The 25833-nt window shown below is 41.1% G+C and overlaps 1 protein-coding gene across 1 annotated transcript in view; it reads right to left on the bottom strand.

Moving 5' to 3' along the window:
* The window catches only part of BCAT1 (branched chain amino acid transaminase 1), a 107150-nt gene extending 84581 nt beyond the window's left edge, over positions 1-22569 (bottom strand). Inside the window, exon 1 of the mRNA XM_072798650.1 lies at positions 22469-22569. Coding sequence (XP_072654751.1) covers positions 22469-22474 — 6 coding nt within the window. The 5' untranslated portion in view covers positions 22475-22569. The remainder of the gene's footprint in view (positions 1-22468) is intronic.
* Positions 22570-25833: the final 3264 nt, after the last annotated feature.

The following is a 25833-nucleotide window of genomic DNA, read 5'->3' as shown; positions in this document are numbered from 1 at the left end:
AGACATTTTGCCTATCTCCTCTAATTTCTGAGTAGTCCCATTGGAACTTTTTTCTGAATCTTTTCAAGCCATGAGTTCTGAGTTCATTACAGCTCCATTATCTAGTAGATACATGACTTTGGGCAAATCACCTAATGTCTCTAAATCTCACATTAATATCTCTGAACCTCAGCTACCTTCCCTATAGAGGTAAAAATGAAATATGTAAATGAGAGCATTTTGCAAACCATTGACTAGAATATGGCACAGTTGTTTCTTTGTACTTTTTTTTTTTAAAGATTTTATTTATTTATTCATGAGAGGCAGGCTCCATGCAGGGAGCCCGATGTGGGACTCGATCCTGAGATTCCAGGATCACACCCTGGGCTGAAGGTAGATGCTCAACCCCTGAGCCACCCAGGCAACCCTGTTTCTTTAACATAAGCCTATCAAGCTTATAGAGACCCTCTAATACAGCAGTGAAGCATATGGATCTGGAGTGACATTGCCAGATTTTATAGTTTTGCAAGCTCTCTCTACACCTCTCTGTACCTCAATTTTTCCATTTGTGAAATGCTACTAATAATAGAGGTTTCATTGAGGACTAAATGAGAAATTCACATAAAGCCCATGCCAGCACCCAGTGAATTCTCAGTTTATGCTAGTTATAATTATTACAGTGAAGATTCATCAGTATGAATCTGAAGGTATTTAGAGAAAATGGAGTGTCTGTGAAACTGAAATTATTTATAGCTTTAGAAGAAAGGATCCATAGATACTTCACTTCTCTATAAACCAAACCCTGTGGCATGGCTTCCTTAGAACCCTGCTGCCTGGCTGAGAAGTGGTGGTTTGACCTTAGATGCTCCATAAATCCTCTTAGCAAGTTGACCATTCCATGTGGCTAGAACTTCTACCATTGTATTAGGAGGTTCACTGTTTTTTTAGCCTCTCTTCAGATTACTGAAGCAATTTTCTAAAGGGGCTCTTTTACTGTTTGGATTTGGTATAGTCCTCAAGTGAGTTAAAACTTGCTTCCTCAAAAAGTCTGATTAACTTGATACGGTGTTGGCAAATTGAATTTAAATTAAAAAATAAATTAAAATATTAAAATAAAAGTTGAAAAAAATTGATATGGAAGCTCTCACTAATGACAATGGCAAACAGTTTTTCCCACTATAAGTAAGCCCAATAGACAACAGTCTCAATTTACAAAATAGATATATCATAGGGTTTCTAATATGCAAAAGTTTTGCCATTGATGGCTTTTTTAAAAAGAAGATTTTATTTATTCATGAGAGACACAGAGAGAGAGAGAGAGAGAGAGAGAGAGAGAGGCAGAGGGAGAAGCAGGCTCCACAGGGAGCCTGACATGGGAATCAATCCCAGGTCTCCAGGATCAGGCCCTGGGCCGAAGGCAGGCACTGAACCGCTGAGCCATCCGGGCTGCCCCATAGATAGCTTTTAAGTAGCAATTCACTTTGGGTATTTGAATGTGATTAGCTTACAAAATAAAAGCATATATTATGACTTTAAAATAATGTAATCACCTATTATATAAAAATAGTCTCAACAGTAAAGAACTGCACTTCCTTCTGCCAGTGTATCGTCTGCCATTTAAAAAGACAGTTTTAAAAGTGTTAGCATACATGTGTCTTGTGTTTACATGGTGTTTTTTGCTGTGGTGATTCCAGCTACTTCAAATCATCAGAATAATGACCTATTGGTCATAAATTTTTTTTTCTGACCATATAAAATATTGTAGGGCGGGTCTAAATTGCAATTCAGCATCACCATACAACTCTTTAAAGCAGAGAGCAGTACAAAGTAAGTATGGAGGGCACCTGGGTGGCTCAATATTTGAGCGTCTGCCTTTGACTCAGAACATGATCCTGGAGACCCAAGATCAAGTCCCACGTCAGGCTCCCTGAATGGAGACTGCTTCTCCCTCTGCCTGTGTCTCTGCCTCTTTCTCCCTGTATCTCTCATGAATAAATAAATAAAATCTTAAAAAAAAAAAAAAGTAAATATGGCTTAGTCCCAGGAAGTTGGGCGAAATAAAGGATATTAATAAGAAATAATTGGGGAGGTACTGTGAGGATTATTAAAGAACATATATGCCAAAAATAAATAAATAAAATAAAATAAAATAAAAGAACATATATGCCAATAGTTTATTCTATGGGCAATGGGGAAACTTTGGACCTTATTCAAGAAGTTACAGGTGATATCATCCTCCTGAGAATGTACAGAATCGGTTGGAGCTGGAGGAACTGGAAGAAGGATGCCCTTTGGAGAGCATATTCCAGCCCTCTGGGGCCTGACACAGAAAAAAGGAGCAGACAGTGAATGGGGGAATTTTGCATACTGCCCAGTTGGCAGATGGCAGACAAGGGAGGGAAGGCCAATTTTCACTCTAAAGCCTGCAGTCTCCCCTCCCCCTCCCTCTCCCCCTTTCCCTGTCATGTTTTATATATGTAAGCATGAATGGACAGTTCTCAAGGATGGAGGACTCTTTCAATAGGAGACTGTTCTAAATTTGGAGCCACAGAGCCCAAAACCAATATTGCCTGGGATTTCGCCTTTGGTGAGTATGATTTGTACTTTTCGTCAAAGTCAGCTTTCATGCAGTCTAGGGCTTGTAGTGTTGAGGCATGTTACATACCAGCTGGGAAGAATCCTCAGTGCTTTGCTTTCTTGATCCTAAGAGATATCACATACCTTAGGGATCTTTCTATTATTTAATGAGACATTCAGCAACATTCCTTCCACCTCAAGACAGCCAACGGACAAACTTTGTAAGAAATATAGTTGTAGAGGGAATGGATTTATGCTGGATCTTTGGTACATTTTGTTTTAATAGCTCCTATTAGTCACAACCCGAGACACTGCGAGGTTCCTCTCTAAATCCACTCCATGCCCCTTCCTCACTTCTGTAACCTTCTGCCATTAACGTGGTATGTGTTTACAGATTGCCAAGTACGTATCCAGGGAAAGCATGAAGAGAAGGGAAAAAAGGAAAACCGTCTTAGTCCATCTAGGCTGCTATAACAGAATATGTAGAGCAGAAGCTTATAAACAACAGAAATTTCTTTCTTACAGTTCTAGAGTTTGGAAATCCAGGATCACAGTGCCAACATGGCTGGTGAGGGCCCTTTTTTGCATTACAGACTTCTCAGTGTCCTCACATGATGGAAAGGGCAAGGGATCTGTCTACAGATTCTCTGATAAGGCATTAATCCCAGTCATGAAGGATTAATCACTTCCCAATACCATCCCCTCTGTGGGTGAGGATTCAGCATGTGATTTTTAGGTGGGGACACATTCGGACCATGAAACAAGTCCCAAAGTATTTAATACTTGTTAGGTAGTAAACACATACATATGCACATTGCAGTGAAAGAACCAGGAGTCCTTGTAAACTGGCTTGTGAACCTGTTGTTCACATCAAATGAGTCATCAATGATTTAAGAGCTAATCTATTGGAATAGATATGTCAGGTGTTACCTGCAAAAAGACAGGTAGGTGCATACACCAACAAACACAAGATGTTCTTTATATGAACAGTTAACATACTCCATAATAACAGCCACCCACGATCAGATGCATTCTCCATCAAGCCTTTAGTTCCACACACATTTTATTCTCATAACACTGTAAGGTAGATATTATTACTATAAACCCTACTTTATAAATGAGAAAATTGGAGGAGGTTTGATGATTTGCTGACTCACACAACTCAGTGTTTACTGTGATGAAATATTATAAGGTAAGAAAGAACAGAAGCAAAATCAGCAAAGGGAAAAGGCACAGGGGACAAAGTTCAGAGAAAGCCAAGCACAAGTGTCCAAGAGTGCTCTCCTAGCAGAGTCACACAGGATGTACTTCATTCCTCCAGCAACAAGTGGAGCTAACACACCGGAGGTGTTGCCTACCAGGGAAGCACATTTGAGACTGAGCTGCCTAAGGGCTTTATTGGGGGCTGGTCGTGTAGCCAGTCCTTCCATGAGAGACACAGAGAGAGAGAGAGAGAGAGAGACAGGCAGAGGGAGAAGCAGACTCCATGCCAGGAGCCTGATGTGGGACTTGATCCCGGGACTCCAGGATCACACCCTGGGCCAAAGGCAAGTGCCAAACTGCTGAGCCACCCAGGGATCCCCAAAATTTTTATCTGAAACAACAGTCATTCAGTTGAGTTAAACTTCATCTTTTTGATAATGACAAAATAACCAAAAATCCAGCTGTGGGGAAAAAAAGAAGAGTTCAAGATGATCTCTACAGACAAGCTAAGTAGCAGTACTTAGAAACATGGAAAATGTTATTATTTCTCCTTAAAATATTTGCCAGGGATTCCAGCTAAACATGGTAATCTAAACACATGAGCCTTCTCCACATCTTTCCAGAAACTCACTGAAACAGCAATATTTTTTAAAAGCTGAATCCACAGGGAAAAGAGAATAGAGACAAGGCCACGGCAATGACTGACATTCTGGAAGGCAAAAAGTTGATTGTGGACAAACAACTAACTCCACAGGAACTGGAACCACACTACCCAAAGAAGGAGAAATGAATGAAAAGCCAATTTCTCTCACAGAATCTTGGAAATACTCAGAAGAAGGCACCAGGGATTTTAAAAGGTGTGGAGGAAGCAGGGAGGATTGATGAGAATCTGTACAACCGTTTATTGAACAGCATTAACTTGGGAGAGTTATCCCAATCAGAAGAGTCTTATTTTTCTCTCACCCCTGCCCTTCAAACTACTTTTGAATCTACCTCCCCAATGAGAGGATCAGACTGACCCAATTGTGTTTCCAGTCACTTTTAGATATTGTATTAGCATCACAGACTTGTTTTCAAGTTTTCAAAGACCAACTGGATATGAAAGAAAACAGTCATGTCATATTACAAACTGAAAGTTGTTTCTCTCTCAGTGGCCCCACCCCACCCCCCAGCAAGCTTGGGATGGATAGGTCCAGCTGGAATGGGGCTGTCTGTTTTCCCCCCCACACCTTCCCGGTTCTACTTCCTCCCCACTCCCCAACTGCCAATACTGGGTGCCCCCAGGATCATGTTTGGACCATGAATGAGAGGAAATGGGAAAGGCCTTATTTACCCAGGATCATTATAATCTGGCATTCTCCTCCCCTCCCCCACCCCCTGGAGGCAAATGCTCAAATGCTGCCTTTTTTTTTTTTTTTTTTTTTTAGCATCATGGAACATTTATAAATTCTTCACACACCCTTCTTCCATCATCCCTACAGTTAGTTCCCTACTGCAATGACGCACTCTCTGCCTCACCTCTCATGATGCCACTTCAGCTCCAGCTCTGGCATTATGCCCTGCACAGCCTCTGATAGCTGGGCTCCCCTTGCCCTCACAAGCAGCCTTCTTGGATAGGGTCCTGCCTAGGTGATTCCAATATTGCTCATTTCCTCAAAGTGCACAACCCTCATGGGGCTGACAAACTCTTGTCTCACCCATCATAGGCAGCATCAACCAGCTTCTACTGTCCTAGGGGACAGTCAGATCCTAGTATTTTCCCCCACACCAATAGGCCAGGGAACACAAGCCCAGTTCTCTCAAGAGTCTCCAGGCTCCACTTCAGAGCCTTAAGGCAAAGGAACCCACAAATTTCCTCACAAAGTGTGTGGTGATTATTGTGTTAGAGAGATGGAAAAGTCACTCCTTCCTTCCTCTGGAGTCAAGACGGGGAAATGGCAAGCACACTTGTTTGGCCAACATTTTTTTTCCCAAATAATCTTCTTCTCCCTTGCCTGCTCAATCTGCAGCCTTCTCTTAAATATAAATTAGAGGTAAGTAAGGAGTTAAGGGTTGCTGAATTGGTTTTGCTATTGTTCAGAAAATTCTTTGGGTATATCAAACATGTCAGTTTGGAATGTGGAGGTATTTGTTGCTCTGTGCTCAACACTGAAGCCTCAGTGGAGGTCACTGTCTCCTTTGACATCCTGTGCGACTCACAGGAGGTTCACACACACCTAGCTCTTGGTCTCTACACCCAGCACCACAGGGTAACTACCCCTTCCAGATTCCAGCAAGAAATGGTAAGTATATTCACTGGAGACATGAGCACAGAAGAGCCAGATCTGAGGGAATCTAGACACTGTTATCAGGGGATTAAGTGAAAAACCCACTTCATGATGAAAACAATGAAACCTCTAGTCTCCTACCCCTGGTGGGCCTGTAGAACGCTGGCAGGAAGTCCTAAGAGATTGGATGATTCGTCTTGCAAATACTACATAACACCCTGAGAAAATACCTAGATTTAAGATTATTTGGGAGTGCTCCAGTGAAATGGCCTAATCACGTCCATGTTGTTGGTGCCAGAGAAGATACCAAGTGTGCCACAGAGCTTCCTATAGGACTTTTAATGCCTCATTCTTAAATATAGATGGCTACAAGTCACCAGGTTTTTGAGGATATTCTACTAACATGAAAGGCAACCTCCCCACCAACCTCCACCAAAAACAAAACAAAACAAAAACAAAAACAAAAGTGGGGGTGGGGGACGGGCAATGTAGAGAACAGAAGAAAATATCTTAATTAATTTTCTCAGAAATATAAGAAAGATACTTCAACCATTAAACAAGAATATGATGTTAGTTTTTAAAAGGAATAATTAAGGGTCGCCTGGTGGCTCAGTGGTTGAGTGCCTGCCTTCAGCCCAGTGCATGATCCTGGAGTCCCAGGATCAAGTCCCACATTGGACTCCCTGCATGGAGCCTGCTCCTCTCTCTGCCTGTGCCTCTGCCTCTCTCTGTGTCTCTCATGAATAAATAAATAAAATATTTTTTTAAAACTAAAAAGGAATAGTTAAAAGGGCAGGGTGGCACAGTCAGTTAAGAATCTGAGTCTTAAAAAAAAAAAAAAGAATCTGAGTCTTGGTTTCAGCTCAGGTCATGATTTCAGAGTCATGAGATCAAGCCCCACATCAGACTTCACAGTCAGCTCAGAGTCTGCTTAAGACTCTCCCTCTGCCCCTCTTCCCTGTGTGTGCACACACACACTCTCTCTCTCTCTCTAAAATAAGTAAATCTTTTCTTTTTAAAGATTTTTATTCAGAGAGATTGAGAGAGAGAAAGCACAAGCTGGAGGGAAAGGCAGAGGGAGAGGGAGAAGCAGACTCCTGGCTGAGCAGGGAGTCCGATGTGGGGCTGGATCCCATGAGCTTGGGATCATGACCTGAGCTGAAAGCAAACGCTTAACCAACTGAGTCCCTAAAATTAATAAATCTTTTTTAAAAATTTAAAAAGGAATAATTAGAGAATCTTAAAAGCTTTTTGAAACATGAAGGCTAAAATTTTAGAAATAAAGATTGGAATATAACATTGATGAAATCATCCCCTGACCCAAAAAATTGAACACAAGAGAAAAAAATTTTTAAATTAGAGTATTGGTCATAGAGGTCTAATATCAAACTAATAGAAGTCTAAGACCCCAGTAAGTCTTAGTTGTTACCTCCTATACATGGGACACTCTACCTCCAGATCATCCTATAGTTTTTTTATACGTGTATGTAGTCCTCAGGTCTTGGCTCAGAGCTCATCTTCTCTGTGACGATTTCCCTGACCAGCCAGTATGAATTAGTCCAAGCTTCAACTCTGTCACTTAAATATCATTTCATTTCATTTTCTTCCTATTACACCACTAATTGAAATATGTGGTACTATATGAGAGTAAATCATGATATTAGTTACTATTTATGTAGAACTTACTTTGGATCATGCACTGTTATAAGTGCTTTATACCCGCTATCTTATGTAATCCTCACAGCATCTCTATGAGGTAGGAACTATTACTACCACCATTTTTTAAATGGGGAAACTGAGGTACAAATAACTTGCTAGAGGTCACTCAAGAGCAGAGCCAGGACTCACACACCTGCAGTGTGGCCCCAGTCTGTGCTTGTACCTACCACTCTACACGACCTTTCTCTTCAAGGGCCATGAGGGCCATGACTTTGCCAGCTCTTCATCTTCATGGCTTCAAGATCTTCAGCCATGCCTGATGTTTACATAAATGCGCACTCTTCATATATCTGTTCAATAACTGCATTATACTATTGAGGTCATCAGTATGAGGGAAACGGAAAGAAGGAGGTAAATATTTTGCTTGAAAGCCAGTATTTTGCTTGCAAAATCTCAACTACATATCCAATGTCTATCACGTACAAGTTCTGCTTTCCACGTAACTGTAATACACAGTTCCACTAAGCTTTTCTCCACTGTATAATGAGGATCCCCTTTCCTCTGGTTTCCAAGAACATGTTCTTCCATGTTTTCTGAGCTCTTATCAGCAGTGCTTTTAACATCCATGTTTCTACCAACAGTCTGTGACTTTTTAGATATTCTCTCAGGCCTATACCTTTTCTCTACTACATCCCTCACCTCCTTCTAAGTCCTCACCAGCAGCACCTTTAATTTCCACATTTTTACCAGCAGTCCATTTCAAAGCAAGCAAGGCTTTTTCTATCCTGCTCCTCAGAGTTCTCCAGTTCTCTGCCCAATGCTCAATTCAAAACCTCTTCTACATTTTTAGGTACTTGTTACAGCAGCACCCCATTTCCAAGTACCAAAATCTGTATTCATGTCCTATTGCTGCTATAACAAATTACTGCAAATTCTGTGGCTTCAAAGAACAGAAATTTATTATGGTTTCAGAGGTCACAAGTGCTAAGTCAAGGTGTTAGCAGGGCTGCATTCCTTCTGAAAGCTGTAGGGTTAGAACTTATTTCCTGGGCTTTTCCAGCTTCTGGAAGCCACAGAAGCCACTTACATTCCTTCCTCCTCCATCTTCAAAGCAAACAGTGAAGAATATGCAAATCTCACTCTCTCTCTGTCTCTCTTACATATACACACACACTCCTCTGCTTTTTTTTTTTTTAAGATTTTATTTATTTATTCATGAGAGCCACAGAGAGAGAGAGAGAGAGAGACCCAGAGACAGGCAGAGGGAGAAGCAGGCTCCATGCAGGGAGCCCAACGTGGGACTTGATCTTGGGTGGCCAGGACCACAGCCTGGACTGAAGGCGGCGCTAAACCACTGAGTCACCCCGGCTGCTCTCCTCTGCTTTTATCATCACATCTCCTGACCATGACCATCCCGCTTCCTCTTATAGAGACCCTTGTGATCACACTGGGCCCACCCAGATGATCAAGGATAATCTCCCCAGCTCAAGATCCATAACTTAATCATAACTGCAAAATCTCTTTCATAATAAGAAGTTTCTGGGGATTAGGACATGAACATCTTTGAGGGGCCAGTATGCAGCCTATCACACTCACCAACCACGTATAATGGGCCAGGCACTGGAAGACAGACAGTTGCATTGTAGTAAAAAGCAATATGCTCCCTGCCCTCAAGAAATGTATGATCTGGGCAGCATGGGTGGCTCAGTGGTTTAGCGCCGTCTTCAGCCCAGAACATGATCCTGGAGATCCAGGATCATGTCCCACATCGGGCTCTCTGCATGGAGGCTGCTTCTCCCCCTGCCTCTCTCTCTCTGTATGTATCTCATGAATAAATAATAAAATCTTTAAAAAAAAACCTTAAAAAAAAAAAAAGAAATGTATGATCTAGTGGGAGAGTCCAACATAAATCCCAAAACCACAATGATAATCACACCAGTGAATAACTGTAGATTGCAGTTAGTGCTCTGAAAGACTGGGAATCACAAGGGGGTTAGTGAGGGTCTCTTTGAGGTAGCAACATTCAATCTGAGGCTGGTAGGGTGATAAGATGCTAGGTAGATGAGGATTAAGAAGACTGTCTGAGTAGAGGGATCAGCAAGTGCAAAGGCTCTGAAGAAAAAGTTTGCGGGATGAAGGGAGGTGGACACAGTAGTAACAAGGTAAGGCTGCAAAGAGGAAGGAGCTAGATCTGTCTGGGACTTCTAGAGCATAGAAGAGACTTTGGGTTTTATCCAAAGCATAACAGTTAGGGGTTCAGGAATTCTTTTAAGCAGATGAATGATGTCATTACTTTGTTCCATGGAGAACAGATTAAGAGTGGGAGATGGAGATGAGCAAGAAACATTTATACTCAGTGAAGAGAAGACAGTCACTTGAACTGGGCACACAGCAGCTAAGATGGAGATAATTGTACAAATGTCAGATACATCTTGAACCAAAAAATAACCTACAGGACTTATAATTTACTGTGACTCAAAAGTCCAGGGTATGGCCATAGGTGTGGGGTAGCATCTGGGAAATGTAGGCAGTTAAGGGAGATGAAAAATTAAAGGGACTGAGATACCAGAAAGGAAAATGAGCCATCCATGCACCTTGAAATAATATAGGAAAATAAGACTTGGTTGGAAGAGAGAAGCAGGAACCAGGTGCTAAAATCTTCAATGGATAATGGAGGCAAAGTGACCAGGCTGTCTTTCAATGATAGTTACGAAGAGATGGGGTATCACAGAGTGATGGTATTAGTAGCAGAGAGGGGTTTTACAGAAGGAGCCTGATATGGAAACAGCATTGGGCACAGAAAAGGAGATCAACATACCTCTAATTCTGAGAAAGGAAGGTGGAGAAAATGAGCAATATCCAGTAGAGAAAGGTAAGGAAGTGACCTCATCTAAGGCCAGGAGGAGCAGGACATATTTAGGGAGGGTGACGAGAAATGTGCTAATATTGAGTTGCAAAAGGTATTGTGGACAAATTTGGGTGGGAAGTTCCAGTGCGTGTTGAGTCAAGACAGAAACCACAGAGCATGGAGAGAGAAGGTGAATGAAGGCACTGTGAAAAAGGTGTAACCAGATGCATTTAACTGGTTGCGAGGTTGCCAATGTTGTGAGTTCCAACAATTCATTCCCTAGAGGATGTTGGATATTCAGGGCTGTCTATGTTTACCAGTGGTCTGGAAGGGAGGCCAGGCATATGCTTCCTCATGGTCTTCTACGGTAAGGCCATGGGCGGTTGAATCTATGTTCAAAAGTCTGAGGTTGGATAAAACTGGTACCTACAATGCTCTTACCTATATTCATCTGGCCTTCTTCCATGATTCTGCTCAAACTTCATCTCCACTATAAAGCCTTTCCTGATTTCTCTAATCTTTGTTATGCACCATAGTAACTTGTGCAGACTTCTACTGTGGCAACTATTATACTTTATTGCATTTGCTCTTTATACATTTCTCTCCCTGAATAGTTACTTCTCAAGAGTAAAAATAATGCTTGAATTATTTCCATTTGCCTAGTACAAAGCCTGATGGTCTTAGTAAGAGCTAATCAAATGAAACTCCAATCAATCATTGTTTACTAGTCACTATTATAATATATAAATTTTAGATTTGAAGAAGAGTTTGTATACTCTTAATATAATAGTTACTGCAGTTTGGTTTACACATTATGTTTAACCTGCCTTCTCAATAGATCATTTTCAGTTAGTTAAAATTAAATACAATAGTTTAGAAATTTTGTCATGATATATATCCTTGGTCTTATACAAATTGTGCTGAATTACCCAGTATTTCTGGTATTTCTGAATTTCCCAAAATTTCAGATTTTCTAGACAATGGCTTTAGAGTCAAGCTAAGTTCACTCACTATAAGGCAGTTCCATTTCTTTTTTTTCTTTAAAATTTGAATATAATAAATTTATGTGTCAAAAATCAAACAATACATAAAAATGTACAGCAAAAAGTCTGATGGAGATTTTCCTAGTATATTTAGAGAGCCTACTGATTATTCTCTCCACTGTTTTTTTACCTCCTTCTTTTTCACACCTGATGAATATGTGGGTGAGTTCTAATCTTTTGTTGTTACAAACAGTGCTGCAATAAATACTCTTGTTTATACATCATTTCACACATTTATAAGTAAATACAAGGCACTTCCAATTAAACTAAGTATTAACAACAATGATGTCAAACTATTAAATCTATCTCATGTGGGCACATGATGTAATGAGTGCTGGGTGTTATATACAACTGCTGAATTACTGAACTCTACCTCTGAAACTAATAATACACTATATGTTAACTAATTGAATGTAAATAGAATAACTTTTCCAGCAAATATAGAGAAAAAATATGATCTTACTTTTCTTTTCCTTTCTTTTTTTTTTTTTTTTCCTGAGAGAGAGAGAGGGAAGGAGGAAGCATGTATGCAGTGGGGAGGGCAGGTGGGGAGGGAGAGGGAGAAAATCTTGGGCAGACTGCACTAAGCATGAAGCGTTTTGCAGGGTTCAATCCCACAACACTGAGATCATGGCCCGAGCTGAAATCAAGAGTCAGACACCTATTGACTGAGCCACCCAGCACTCCTGATCTTACTTTTAATTTAATGATCTCTCCTTTAGTAAAATATTTTTGATTATACTTACTCCAAAGGATGGGTCATTAAATTATTTTAAAAGTAAGAACATATTTTTCCTCTGTATTTGCTGAAAATTTTTTCCTTAATAGAAAGGATGGAGTTCTTATTTTCCTTGTTATACCAAAATTACTCTCAGTTAGGCTAGTGAATCACGTAAGTCCTAAAACATATCATATAAATATATTAACATATAACCAAATATTTCAATCCCAAACAACTTAATTATACTATTTAATTTAGCTTAAATAAGTAATTTAAATAAGTAATTTAAGCTAAATTAAATATTTAATTTCTATAATTAGCTTAGATAACTTAAGCTAAATTAAACTGACTTAGGGTTGAAAAGGATATTAGTCTTTTTTTTTATTTTGTTGTCATTGTTCATATTTGTTGTCAACTAAATAAGTGAATAAGAAATAAATGTAACATTATATATCAGTTATGGTGTGTAATAAATTTAACTTGAATTTAAGATACCGATAGTGTGATCTTATAAACAAAGAATGATTGATCTCAGGGATCCCTGGGTGGCTCAGCAGTTTAGTGCCTGCCTTTGGCCCAGGGCATGATCCTGGAGTCCCAGGATCAAGTCCCATGTTGGGCTCCTTGCATGGAGCCTGCTTGTCTCTCCGCCTGTGTCTCTACTTCTCTCTGTGTGTTGTGTCTCTCTCATGAATAAATAAATAAAATCTTTAAAAGAGAATTATTGATCTCTGAGCTGTATTATTTCAAATACTAAATATTAGAAATAATATTTTAAACTGATATTAAAAATAAATGGGTTAGTCATAATAACTGATAATATCATCCTAAAAAAACACTCCTATCTCGTGTAATTAAGTTCATATGGTTGCAAAAGACCCCTCATTCCCAGCTTCGAAGTACTGTCCTTTACAGTAAGTGGTAGACTGATGGGCTACTGTAAATAATGTTCTCAGAACATTGGTCAAGAGGAAATAAGGTGCCTGGTTGACAGCAGGAATGACGTTAATGTTAAGAGGCATGCAGGAAAGGTATGCATGAAAGGATGTCATTGACGTCCTTTAGCTACATATTTATGGAATTACTGACATTACTGATAGAAAATTTGCTCAAATGTTACTGGAAAACAAAATGTCAGTTTAGTTAATAACAAATTGTACATTATGGGGCACCTGGGCTGCTTAGTCAGTTGAGTGTCCTATTCTGCTCAGGTCATGATCTCAGGGTCTTGTGAATGGAGCCCCATGCTGGGCTCAACCCACCCCTTCTACCTTGGTGTATGCAGAGGCGTTCACGTACTCTCTCACTCTCTCTCTCAAATACATAAATAAATATTTTTTAAAAAAATAACATTGTACTTTAAGACCAAGTAATGAAAATGCTCATAATGTTATATGATATTTTTTTAGAAAGCATAAAGACTTGTGACTAATGAGTCAGCATAGCCAAGCATAAATGGTTGATGTATATAACTGAAAGGAAAAAGAAATAAGTTGATTATCAGGAAACTTTAAACAGCAAATATACTAAGTGGCAGACCTTCCACAGAAGATTTGAAAAGTCTTGGTTGTTGAGGTATTAAAGTGAAACAGAATTGAATGCTAGAAAAATAAACTCGAAAGAACAATCCTTCTTTAGCAGAAGTAAATGCCGAAAATGACCTAATAGATTTTTTCTTTAAAAATTCCAGTATTCAATGAACACTGCCTCTAAGTGCCTCTTTTGTTGGATTTGTCTGTCAGTTTATGCATTAATTAGATTGCTTAAAAACTGCATTGTTCGCAACAACAGAAAAAAAACATGTTAAACAGTATTGGAATTGGTTAACATTCCCAGACACATGACTTTGTTCTATATTCTAAGTCAGTTCCTTGAGATATGACCGGAGTTTCCCATTATAAACTGCCTAAATATGAAAACAGTAGTGATTTAGCAGAGTGGCACTGCTGGGTTTATTAGGAACTTTGTGGTTTTCAGTTCATAATGCTATGCATTTTTTCAGAAATATTTATTATCTGTTTATGCTTATAGTCTTTTTTACATTCTGTAAAAAATCTATCGGTAAATAGCTCTATATAAAATGACTTTGGCAATAGGCATTAAAACATGAAAATACTTACTGTTTTCTATGTTTTTATAAACCTTTATCTTTTGGAGGTCAGCCAAAGCATTGACCCTAAATAAATCCAGATATGGAAAGATGTAGCTGCTGTTTGAAAAGGAAGAGGTATTAAACCAATCTGACCTACGAAGCCTAGAAATAGTAGATGATTTAACTTAGCTAATATCTCTAAAGCACCAATGATGGTACATGGTTCAGGCCAGAGGAAAGGAAAGGTGAGTGCAGAGAGATTGCAGGACATAATCAGTATCTTATATCCTAACTTCAAAATATAACTCTATTCGTACCTTTCTACCTTGTACCTAAATTCATTTCACTGTGAAAATAGTCACTGTTCCCAAAACGTGCTTAGGGAGTGAACCATAAGGGGAGAGGTATAAATGGGGCAAAGGAGGTTAGGAACAAATATGTGGAAATGTAAGAGCTCGTTCCAAGGTACAGCTTATGACTAGAGGAATGCACAGACGGAAAGGTTATGGGAGAAGATTAGAAAAAGACCTCATGCACTAAAGCTACATTCAGTAGACAATAGGGAAGGCATAGACATATTTTGAGGGAGGGAATGACATTATTAAAATAGTACCTTAGGAAATTGAGCTTGAGACCAGCTGAGAAACCTGAAATAATTCAAGCAAGAAGCAATGAGAGCATAAATCAGTCCATTAGCAATGGGAAAGAGAAAACATATAGATATGGAGAAAATAGAATTCACAGGATATGATATCTCATCGAATATGGGGGACAAGAGAATAAGAAAGAAGTAAAAGATGGTTGACATTGGATCAAATATCCACCTTTGCTACAATCAGCTGTGGCTAAGGTAGGGTCACCTGGTAGGAACATGGCCTTGTAGGCCTGCCTCTTTGACAGGCACTATCCGTAGAGAATTAAATCTAAGAAATGGGAAAATGAGGCATCCAAAACTATTAAATTCCACTAAAAAATTGTGTATCGGGCAGCCCAGGTGGCCCAGTGGTTTAGCGCCACCTTCGGCCCGGGGCGTGATCCTGGAGACCCAGGATCGAGTCCCATGTCGGGCTCCCTGCATGGAGCCTGCTTCTCCCTCTGCCTGTGTCTCTGCCTCTCTCTCTCTCATAAATAAATAAAATCTTTTTTAAAAATTATGTATTAACCCCAAATAACCATGCACACACTTCAAAACTAGACTGAGATCAAAGATTATCAGGGTGAAGATTCTGTAAATCCAGTTCTATTCTGTGAATAGTATAGGATCAAAATATGCCACCCCAAACTATGCCACTTTGGCTTAAGGATTACTTTGAGCTAACAAGAATGGAGACAAGAGATGTGGAAAGAAACCTTCCTGGCGCTTCCGTTCGTTCTCTGCGCACGGTCTGATTCACTTGGAAGCCTAAAACCTGTGCCCTTATCCTTGTTACTTTTCTACCAGGTTATCATTCTTTGTTCAGTTACTAAATCTGATCAGCACAAGTCCTGGTCACCCTTTGAGTGACTCCTCACCATATTTCTCATGTGCATGTATACTGCATGAGCTAATAAACTGGTTCTTCTCTCATTAATCTATCTTGTATCAGTCTAATTTGCATGACTCCAGGTACAGAACATAAGAGGATATGGGGGATAAGTTTTTATTCCTCTCCTACACTGTATACATTAAATCTTTATGAGATAAAACATAAAGAAAAAACCTGATAATTCACATGCTGCTAAAAAAAAACAAAAAACAAAACAAAAAAAACAAACAAACAAAAAAAAAAAATAAAAACAAGGAAACTGCCTTTCTGTTTGAGCTAAAGCCAGGCAATTATTTGGGGTTTTTCAATATTCAAAGGACAGGGTGGATCCTTTATATATTTTTATACTTCAGTTGATTACAGAGGTAAGAGCCAATAGCTCTCTACTGCTCTAAATAAGTAGATCATTTCTGTATCTTCCATTAGTCTCCCATGCTATACGAACTCTACTGTCCAGGTTTTTTTTTTTTTAATTTTTTTTAATTTATTTATTTATGATAGTCACAGAGAGAAAGAGAGAGAGGCAGAGACACAGGCAGAGGGAGAAGCAGGCTCCATGCACCGGGAGCCCGATGTGGGATTCGATCCCGGGTCTCCAGGATCGCGCCCTGGGCCAAAGGCAGGCGCCAAACCGCTGCGCCACCCAGGGATCCCTGTCCAGGTTTTAATAACAAATAACTGAGATGCAAAATGTTATACCTATGTATGTTTGAACATTTTGCTGGAGATTGTTTATACTTAATTTTTTAAAAGATTTTATTTATTTATTCATGAGAGACACACACAGAGGCAGAGACATAGGCAGAGGGAGAAGCAGGCTCCCTGCGAGATCCCGATACGGGACTCAATCCCACGACCCAGGCACCATGACTTGAGCCAAAGGCAGATGCTCAACCACTGAACCACCCAGGTGCCCTTGTTTATACTTTTCATAAGATTTACAACGTGATATTGGACACAAGTGATTCCAGAACCCTGGTAAAGGGGATACCATGTTGGACTAGGACTCAAAATATCTAGTTTCTATTATGCTCTGTTATTTGTGATCTTAAACGATTCTAGTATTCTGATCTTTATTTTCCTTATCTGTAAAATGGGGTTAATAATAGCTGTAATGCTTTCTTCATACAAATGTTTTGAGGTTACAATTCAATATGTAATTTATATGGCGTTTAGAAACGTAAAGCATCATTATCTTAGTTAAGCAAAGAAGTCCTTCTTCAAACTTCAATGTATTTCTTCTATAAACACCAGCACTAACCCTGCAAGTATATGAAACATTCACAACATTGAAAACCATACAATCAGGGCGCCTCGGTGGCTCGGTCGGTTAAGCGTCTGCCTTCAGCTCAGGTCACGATTCCAGGGTCCAGGATCCAGACCCATGTCAGCCTCCCTGATCAGTGGAGAGCCTGCTTCTCCCTCTCCCTCTGCCGCTCTCCCTGCTTGCACTTCACTCTCTCTCTCAAGTAAATAAACAAAATCTTTAAAAAAAGAGAAAAAGAAAAAGAAAACTGTGGAATCCCTAAGGAATGCATTGTTTCCACCATAAACTTTATAGCTCCATTTTAACTCTACTTTTTATCTTCAAAATTCAAATTAACATTTATTGTAATTCCAGATTCCTGAGCTACCATCTAGCACTAAGATCAAAACAATGTATCTTTGAACCTGAATCAGCTAAAATAAAATATACTAGACAAAATCACCCTTTAATGTATTGGTGGAATGCTAACAACTGCTGAGTGATCACCCGGTGCAAATCCATCCTTGGCCTCATGCCCAAACTGTGTTGAGATCTTTGTAGGTCATGTAAGAGATATCTGTGGCATGTTTGGCCTTGAACATCCCAACAGGTGCTCCTTCTGTCTAGACTTAAAAGGAGTCAGATAGAATTTGAACGTTCTAATTACATCCTAGGCTTCTTAGCATTTCCTAAGGCCACTAACCACCTATAATTAAAATAGTAAAAACATTTCTCAGACTAGGATAGACTATAAATACAATTGATCAAATATTCAGATCTACATATCAAAATAATGAATAAATTGGTTCTTTTTAGATGAACTATATGACAAGTATGAAGGGAACTAGCTGGATTTTTTAAGTATTCGACAGTTTTTCAATTACAAAGAATCATGTGTTTTTCAGTACAACTTCTCTGGATTATTGCTTGTAGCAATATAATTTCCTCTATTTTTTTTAACTTGTCTTCCCTTTTCCCTCTCTTGACTTTTTATCTTATTTTTGAAACATGAATATCTTTTACTCTCACCCATTAATCACTGAACACAAGAGAAATGTTTTTGCAAAGTAACTTTTCTCACAAAAAAGGCACAGCCAATATGACAAGGGAAAATGTTTATGTGATGGGCTGTGCTGCATTAAAATGGTGATGTAATTTCTAACTTCTTTTTAAAATAAAAACCCTCAATTTATAGACGTAATATTATTTAGCTTGTGGATTTGAGAGGACTAATTAGAAGCATTGGTGCAATTAGCACTCTGCTTTTGACTTTGCATTCACCACTGCCATTGTGAATCAGACCAGATCTTATGATTAAAATGTCCACAAATATTTGCAAAGTAATATTTGTAAATCAGAGCATCTCGAATGTTTACTTTCTTGTTAAGATATTTTTTTTTTTTTTTTTTATTCATGATAGACACAGAGAAAGCGAGAGAGAAGCAGAGACACAGGCAGAGGGAGAAGCAGGCTCCATGCCAGGAGCCCAATGCGGGACTCGATCCCAAGACTCCAGGATCGCGCCCCGGGGCCAAAGGCAGGTGCTAAACCCCTGAGCCTCCCGGGGATTCCTCCCCACCCCCCTCAAATGCTTACTTTTGAAATATTTTCAAAACCTGAGTTGCACCTCACATTTATATCTCAGTTGATTTATGCAGAATCTAATGACAGAGGTGTTAGAATGGGCACTGACATGTATTACAAATGGGCTACAGAAGTTCAGGAAACCAATCAGTAGGAATGTCTACCATATGTTATGTTAAATGTTTGGAGCAGTTGTACAGCTGTTGAGGGAATGAAGTTGCAACACAAAGACTGCCCACATTTACAACTGTAAAGTGAGCAGACCAGTTTCCCCTTGTACTCAGAAAGAATGACAGTACCATACCCATCCCAGCCTGGGATAAAGTATCATGCAAGGTCCTAGATTCTCTTCATTAGATGGTAACCAAATCCCCTTAGGCATAAGGGGATCTGTTATTTATAGGAATTGTGGTTGCCAAGCCTAAAGGGAACAGGAGAAAGCTCTTAACTTCCATCTTCCTCCACCCACTGAGAGGAGGTCCTTCAAAGAAGCAGACAACACAAAATCCCAAAAGATATAACCAACCCAAACACTCAAGACAGCCAGTTTAGAAACAAGTTTTCATTGACGGACAGAAATAGTTTACTCATAAGCCCAGACCTCTCATGTTAATAACAGTACTACTAGGCTGTTCACTTTGCTGGTTTATATCTTGACATTTGAAATAAGGACCCTGAGGGAAGTTGAATATGCCATGCCAAAATTATGGCTCTTTGGCATAATAATTATTTGGACTGGTTATTGTTGAGAGGTGTCAGACACAGGACAATCTCTGAAAAAACAAAATTATGAAAACAATGGAGAAATACGCAGCTACTCAAGGAAATCACAGCTTCTTTTTCATTCTTAGTGTAAATCTCTATAATAATCAAATGACTGTTTTCAACTTTCTTTTATAAGATTTTAAACCGTTTCAAATCATTAGACCTTCTCAGGGTTCAATGAGCTGATTGGGCAAGAGAAATTCTTGCATACAAATGGAAAATTTTCCTTCCTTTCTCTCTGTAGTTTTTTTTTTTCTTTTTAAGATTTTTATTTATTTATTCAAGAGAGAGACAGCAAGAGAGAGTAGTAAGAGGTGGGGAGAGGGGGAAGCAAGATTCCCCACTGAGCAGAGCCTGATGCAGGGCTGGATCCCAGAATCCTGGGATCATGACTTGAGCCAAAGGCAGAGCTTAACCAACTGAGCCACCCAGGCGCCCGTCTCTCTGTAGTTCTAAAATCAAATGAAATGATTTATTATGGAAACTAATTAAATGAAATATGAGCCCAAATTAAATTCGTGTCTTTTTTTCCTCCCTTTTCCTTTTTTTCTCACCACCAGTTTCTACCCATATCCTTTTGTTAGGCCTGCTGCACTAGCTATGCATCCCTGAGCCTTGCCTGAGGGGCCCCATTCTGTGTCTGAAAAATAAACCTCTCTCCCTGCTAGGCCCCAGGTCCTACCCCCTGCACACAGACAAATGGCCCTTTCCACCCCTGCTGTCAGTCAAACCCTCTCACTTCCTTCACATCACTGACAATGACTTCTCCTGTCTCTACCCCTTTAGATATGCAGCTCTTTTAAATCTCCACCTTAATTTAGCAAATCATAATATGTACTTACTATTCTTATACACATTCTATTCATTGTATATGCTAGTTTTCTTATTCGGTTGCCTATGCTGTATGTGTCCATCTAAAAATATAAGGTCCTGGGGAAAAGAGCCATGCCTGGAAAACATGCCAAGGACAGAGCCTCTCATGATGCCATGTGCAAAGAACATTCAAAAAATAATAATAATCAGAGCAGCAATACCTAGGTGAAAGGAAGGTACAGATCTTTTTGAAATAAAAACAACAAACTTAAAGGAACTCCGTGTACTTCTTAGTTCATGCCTAGAAATCAACCTTTTCTTTCCTAATCTCAGCAAAATATCAGAAAAGAGATATGAGACTACCTGAAGATATCTTCTAGATCACCGGGTTATAAAAGTACTTTGCCAAAGGGATTGGGGTTTTTGGACTTACGTTAAAGCATCCATGAATTAACAAAAATGCATAATCAACAACTCCACATAGGATAGGGAAAAGCTGGAAAGGCAAAAGTGTTTAATCTCATAATTCTCTTTTTACTCACTAACCCTATACTCGATGGAAGTGTATATTTCCCTTGAAATTAGCAATGAGCAGGGCAGAAATAGAATATCTGACTATGGAAATAGGGGGTGCTAAATTTTTCACTGCAGCAGCGTGATCTCGTTTTAACACAAAAGAGGGTTTCCACTCAATTCCTGACTAATCTTAGTAGAAATTTTTGTTTGGCACCGTTTACATATTATTTCTGGTAACTGAAATCGTGGATTGGGATGGGTTGCGGGTAAGTGAAGTTGGAACCTTACTTCAATCTTCCTCCTTCAGAATGCTGAAACGTGGGTTTATGTCTCCTAAAAGTTCAGTTTGCATAGCTCTTCCTCCCAAGATATTTAGGTGGCAGGCCTACCTGCACATCCTTTACTTTCCTTTAAAAAAAAAAAAAAAGCTGCTCTTCAGTTTTTAACGTAATTGAAGTCTTCCAATGAGTTAAGAGCAGGAAGACGGTTTTTTCCCTACACCTAAATCATCAGAAGTAATAGGCAGCTAGGCTAATTATCATCGATTAGCATAAGAATGAAAACCATTAAGGCGGCTCCCACAGTTTAATAAGAGAATGCCCTTAGGCTAATATGATTTGTAACTCATAGAAGCTTTGCATTTCCACAAGCCAAAGACCAGCCTTCTGCTTTTAGGAGCGCAGAGGCAGTCTCCCCTCCCTCTCCCACCGTCATCCCGGTTCTGCATCACCGACATCCCTCCCTCGTTTCGCACACCCGCCAGGAAAGCCCTGTTTACAGCCAGGAACGCCCCCCCCCAAGACCTGGTCCCCCCACCTCCCGTGCATCGTAGCAATTGGAAAAAAAAAAAAACCTTCCTCTTCCTTTCCAAACTTCAAAACAGGTAGGGGGGAGGGAGGGGGGCTGCGAGCAGCCTTTCATCTCCCGTTTACAAACGCAGCTGTGAAAAAGCCCGAGGAGGGCACATCCTGTGAGCAAGTTTGCAAAGGAGGGCAGCCCGGCTGGCCCCGGCGGTTTAGCGCCGCCTTCGGCCCCGGGCGGGATCCTGGGGACCCGGGATCGAGACCCGCGTCGGGCTCCCTGCGTGGAGCCTGCTTCTCCCTGTGCCTGCGTCTCTGCCTCTCTCTCTGTGTCTCTTATGAATAAATAAATATAATCTTAAATAAAAAAAGAATGTCACTGGGCAGCCCAAGTGGCTCAGCGGTTTAGCGCCTGCCTTCGGCCCAGGGCGTGATCCCGGAGTCCCGGGGTCGAGTCCCCCGTCGGGGTCCCCGCATGGAGCCTGCTCCTCCCTCTGCCTGTGTCTCTGCCTCTCTCTCTCTCTCTCTCTGTCTATCGTGAATAAATAAATAAATAAATCTTAAAAAAAAAGAAGAAGATGATGATGATTGCAGGGGCAGCCCGCGTGGCTCAGCGGTTTAGCGCCTCCCTTCGGCCCAGGGCGGGATCCCGGGGACCCCGGATCGAGTCCCAGCAAGGAGCCTGGCTTCTCCCTCCGTGTCTCTCTTTCTCATGAATAAATACATAAAATCTTAAAAAAAAAAAAAAAAAAAGGAAGGAATGGAAGGTCTCGATAACACACAGCGCTGCCCCCGTGTCTCCGCGGCATCGCAGGCGCGTCTTTGTTACCTTCATGGTGGCGGGGGGCGCGCGGCGGGCAGCGCGGTGCGTCCCCGGCGGCGGTGCGGGGCCCGGAGCCCGGAGCCCGGAGCGCGCGGCGGAGGCGGCGGCGGCGGCGGCGGCGGCGGGGGGCGCCCGCGGCTGCTGCTCCACGTGGCGGGCGGGCGGGCCTGCAGCCTGGGCGGCGGCGGCGGCGGCGGAGGTCGCGGGCCGGCTGGCAGATTGCATCAGCAGGAAGAGCCCCGCGGCGGGGTTTCCCCAGCGCGCCCCGCAGGGTCGAGTCTCCCCCGGCGCCGCGCTCCAGGGGGTGCCGGTGTTTCCAGCGCGTTTCCACGTGCTCCGCCCTAGTTCCCGACGGCGAGCCTGGCGATGCCAAGGAGAAGGAGGGAACCCATCACCGTCGCCACTCCCTCCCCCGCTGGCCGCCAGCCCGCCTCACTTCCCACTCCCCCGGAGGAACCTTCCCGCACGTCCTGTTCAAAATCAGACAGTGGATTCCCATCATCAAAAGCAGAAAAGTTTAAACGTAGAGGACGTGTGTCTGGCTTTTGCGTTTGCCAATCTGTTTCTCCCACCCTTTGTTTCAGTGCCACAGCCCACCGTCACATGCCACCGTTTTTTGCCAGTTTCTTCTAGATCTGAAAAAAAAAAAAAAAAAAACCTTAATCCTTTGCCTTGAGCATATAGAATTCTGATTTGAACATTGCTTGCTAGCCCGGCTCATCCTCTGTGGGATGCCTCCCCGTTTCACAAGAGCTCCAGCGCTGTTACTTTTCCAGACCAGATGATCAGGTCAGGCACCTGAACTTTTGCTTAAATGCCCTCCTGCTTCATCACCCCCTCTGGGACCCTCCTGTTTTTGTTCATCTCAGATGAAGTCTTCTCTAGGAAGGTCTCACTGAGTCTCTCAAGCAAACCTGAGCCTTTTGTGTATGGGTGTGCTTTGTCCTTACCCTGTTTAAAAATCCATTCTCTTTGCATTATTTGCACAGATGGCACTTCATGAGATTATGAGATTCTTTTTTTATTTTTTTGAAGATTTTATTTATTTATTCATGATAGAGAGAGAGAGAGAGGTAGAAACACAGGCAGAGGGAGAAGCAGGCTTCTTGCCGGGAGCCCTACACGGGACTCGATCCCTGGACTCCAGGACTCCAGGATCGCGCCCTGAGCCAAAGGCAGGCACTAAATCGCTGAGCCACCCAGGGATCCCCGTGAGATTCTTTAAAAAAAAAAAAAAAAATTTTTATTTATTTATTCATGAGAAATAGAGGCAGAGACATAGGAAGGGGAGAAGCAGACTCCCCCTGGGGAACCCGATGGGGGACCGGATTCCAGGACATCAGGATCACTACCTAAACCAAAGGCAGATGCTCAACCACTGAGCCCCCCAGGTGCCCCAGATTATGAGATTCTTGAAGACAGATCCCAGTGTGAAATGTGTGTAGGGGGGCGCTTAACAAATGTTGGCTAGCTGAATGAATGATTAAATCATTCAACAAAGTTATTGATCTCTTATTACATATCAGATTATCACAGGCAAGATTCTAAGCATAAAGTGGTAAACAATAAAAATGTTCTTTAGTGAGGGAAACAGAAAATAAACACTAATTCGGGTAGCAAAATGCCCATGCAATGATGAGTGTATTTATACAATGAAATATTATTTGGCAACAAAAGAATTACTGATAGATGCTTAGGTACTTGAATTAACCTTGAAAACATCACAGGAAATAAGAAAGTCATAAATGACCACATGCTGTGTGATTCCATTTTTCTGAAATGTCTAGAATACAAAGATTCATAAAGACAGAAAACGGATGGTCATTGCCAATCTAGGGAGATGGGGGAATGGGGAGTAATTGCTAATGGGTACAGGAGTTCTTTTTGGGGTGATTAAAATGTTCTAAAATTGAATTGTGGTAATGGTTGCACAACTCTGAACATACTAAAAACCAATGTATTATACCCTTTAAATAGATGATTTGTATAATACATGAATTATATCTCCATAAAAATGTTATTTTTTAAAAAAAATTATTTATTTATTCATGAGAGACACAGAGAGAGGCAGAGACATTGGCAGAGGAAGAAACAGGCTCCCTGCCCGGAGCCTGATGCGGGACTTTATTGATTCCAGGACCCTGGGATCACTCACAACCTGAGCCAGAGGCAGACACTCAACCACTGAGCCACCCAGGTGCCACTAAAAATGTTATTTTTTTTTTTTAAATCAAGTAGCAAGTGCTAAGTTTCATGAGAAAACAGAGCATGGTAAGAGAAAAGAACATAATAGGGCAACAGACCTGAATGAATTAATGTGTAAGTCCTAGAGCATGCCTGTCAACAACTTCATAAGGATTCTTTTGATGTTGTTATAGGGTTGCAGGGTTCTTGTCTCATGGAGTCAAGAATGAATCTCAGGGACACACAAGGATGAAGTGATAGTTTATTAAGTGAGGGTGAGAACAGAAAGAAGGCTCTCTAGAGTGAGAGGTGTCCAGAGTGGGTTGCCACTGAGAGTTTTTATAGTCAGTCTTTGTAGAAAACTGATTAGGGAACTTAAAGCTTTTTTTTTTTTTTTAAGATTTTATTTATTTATTCATAGAGACACACAGAGAGAGAGGGGGACAGAGGCACAGGCAGAAAGAGAAGCAGGCTCCATGCAGGGAGCCCGACGTGGGACTCGATCCGGGGTCCCCAGGATCACGCCCCGGGAGGAAGGTGGCGCTAAACCGCTGGGCCACCGGGGCTGCCCGGGAACTTAAATCTTCTTGATGTCACCACTGATAGCACCATGATTATTTCTCCTTTAAATATCTGGTCTCTGATGTTTAAGACAAACCAGATGGTCTGGTTATGCTCCCTTATCTCTGGTTTCATTGGGCCTCAGCATTTCTGGGATTTCTGTGAGCCTGATCACATAGCCCCCTACCTATCTTTCCCTACCTACCCACCCCCTGCCTGTCCCTTACACATTCTGCCTCTGCAATTAGTAACCCTAACAGCCTTTAAGGAATGGGTCTGGCTGCTTCCTGGCTGCAGGCTATGTGGCAGTTAGAATCTATTCAGGGGTTGGTCCAGGTCCTGCAGTATGGCTTCAGGGGGGTTATGATGGACAGCAAAGGGTACACGCATGAGCACATGAAAAAGAATAAGCATAAAACAAGTATTAGGCCCCAAATTATGATCACATACCTTAGATAAGATCCCCAGTCACCAATTCTGTTAAATAGACCAGCGGTCGTCCTGACCTTACTTAATTGATCATGGATGTTCTCTATTTAATGAGACACCTTGCAGGAGTTATCTTCTCCAATGTTAAAACAACACTTGTGAGGAAACTGCTTATACCCCAAATGATGTAGCAATAG

Source organism: Canis lupus, chromosome 25 (assembly GCF_048164855.1).
Source record: "Canis lupus baileyi chromosome 25, mCanLup2.hap1, whole genome shotgun sequence".
NCBI classification, from domain to species: Eukaryota; Metazoa; Chordata; class Mammalia; order Carnivora; family Canidae; genus Canis; species Canis lupus.
This window is presented reverse-complemented; position numbering and strand designations above follow the sequence as displayed.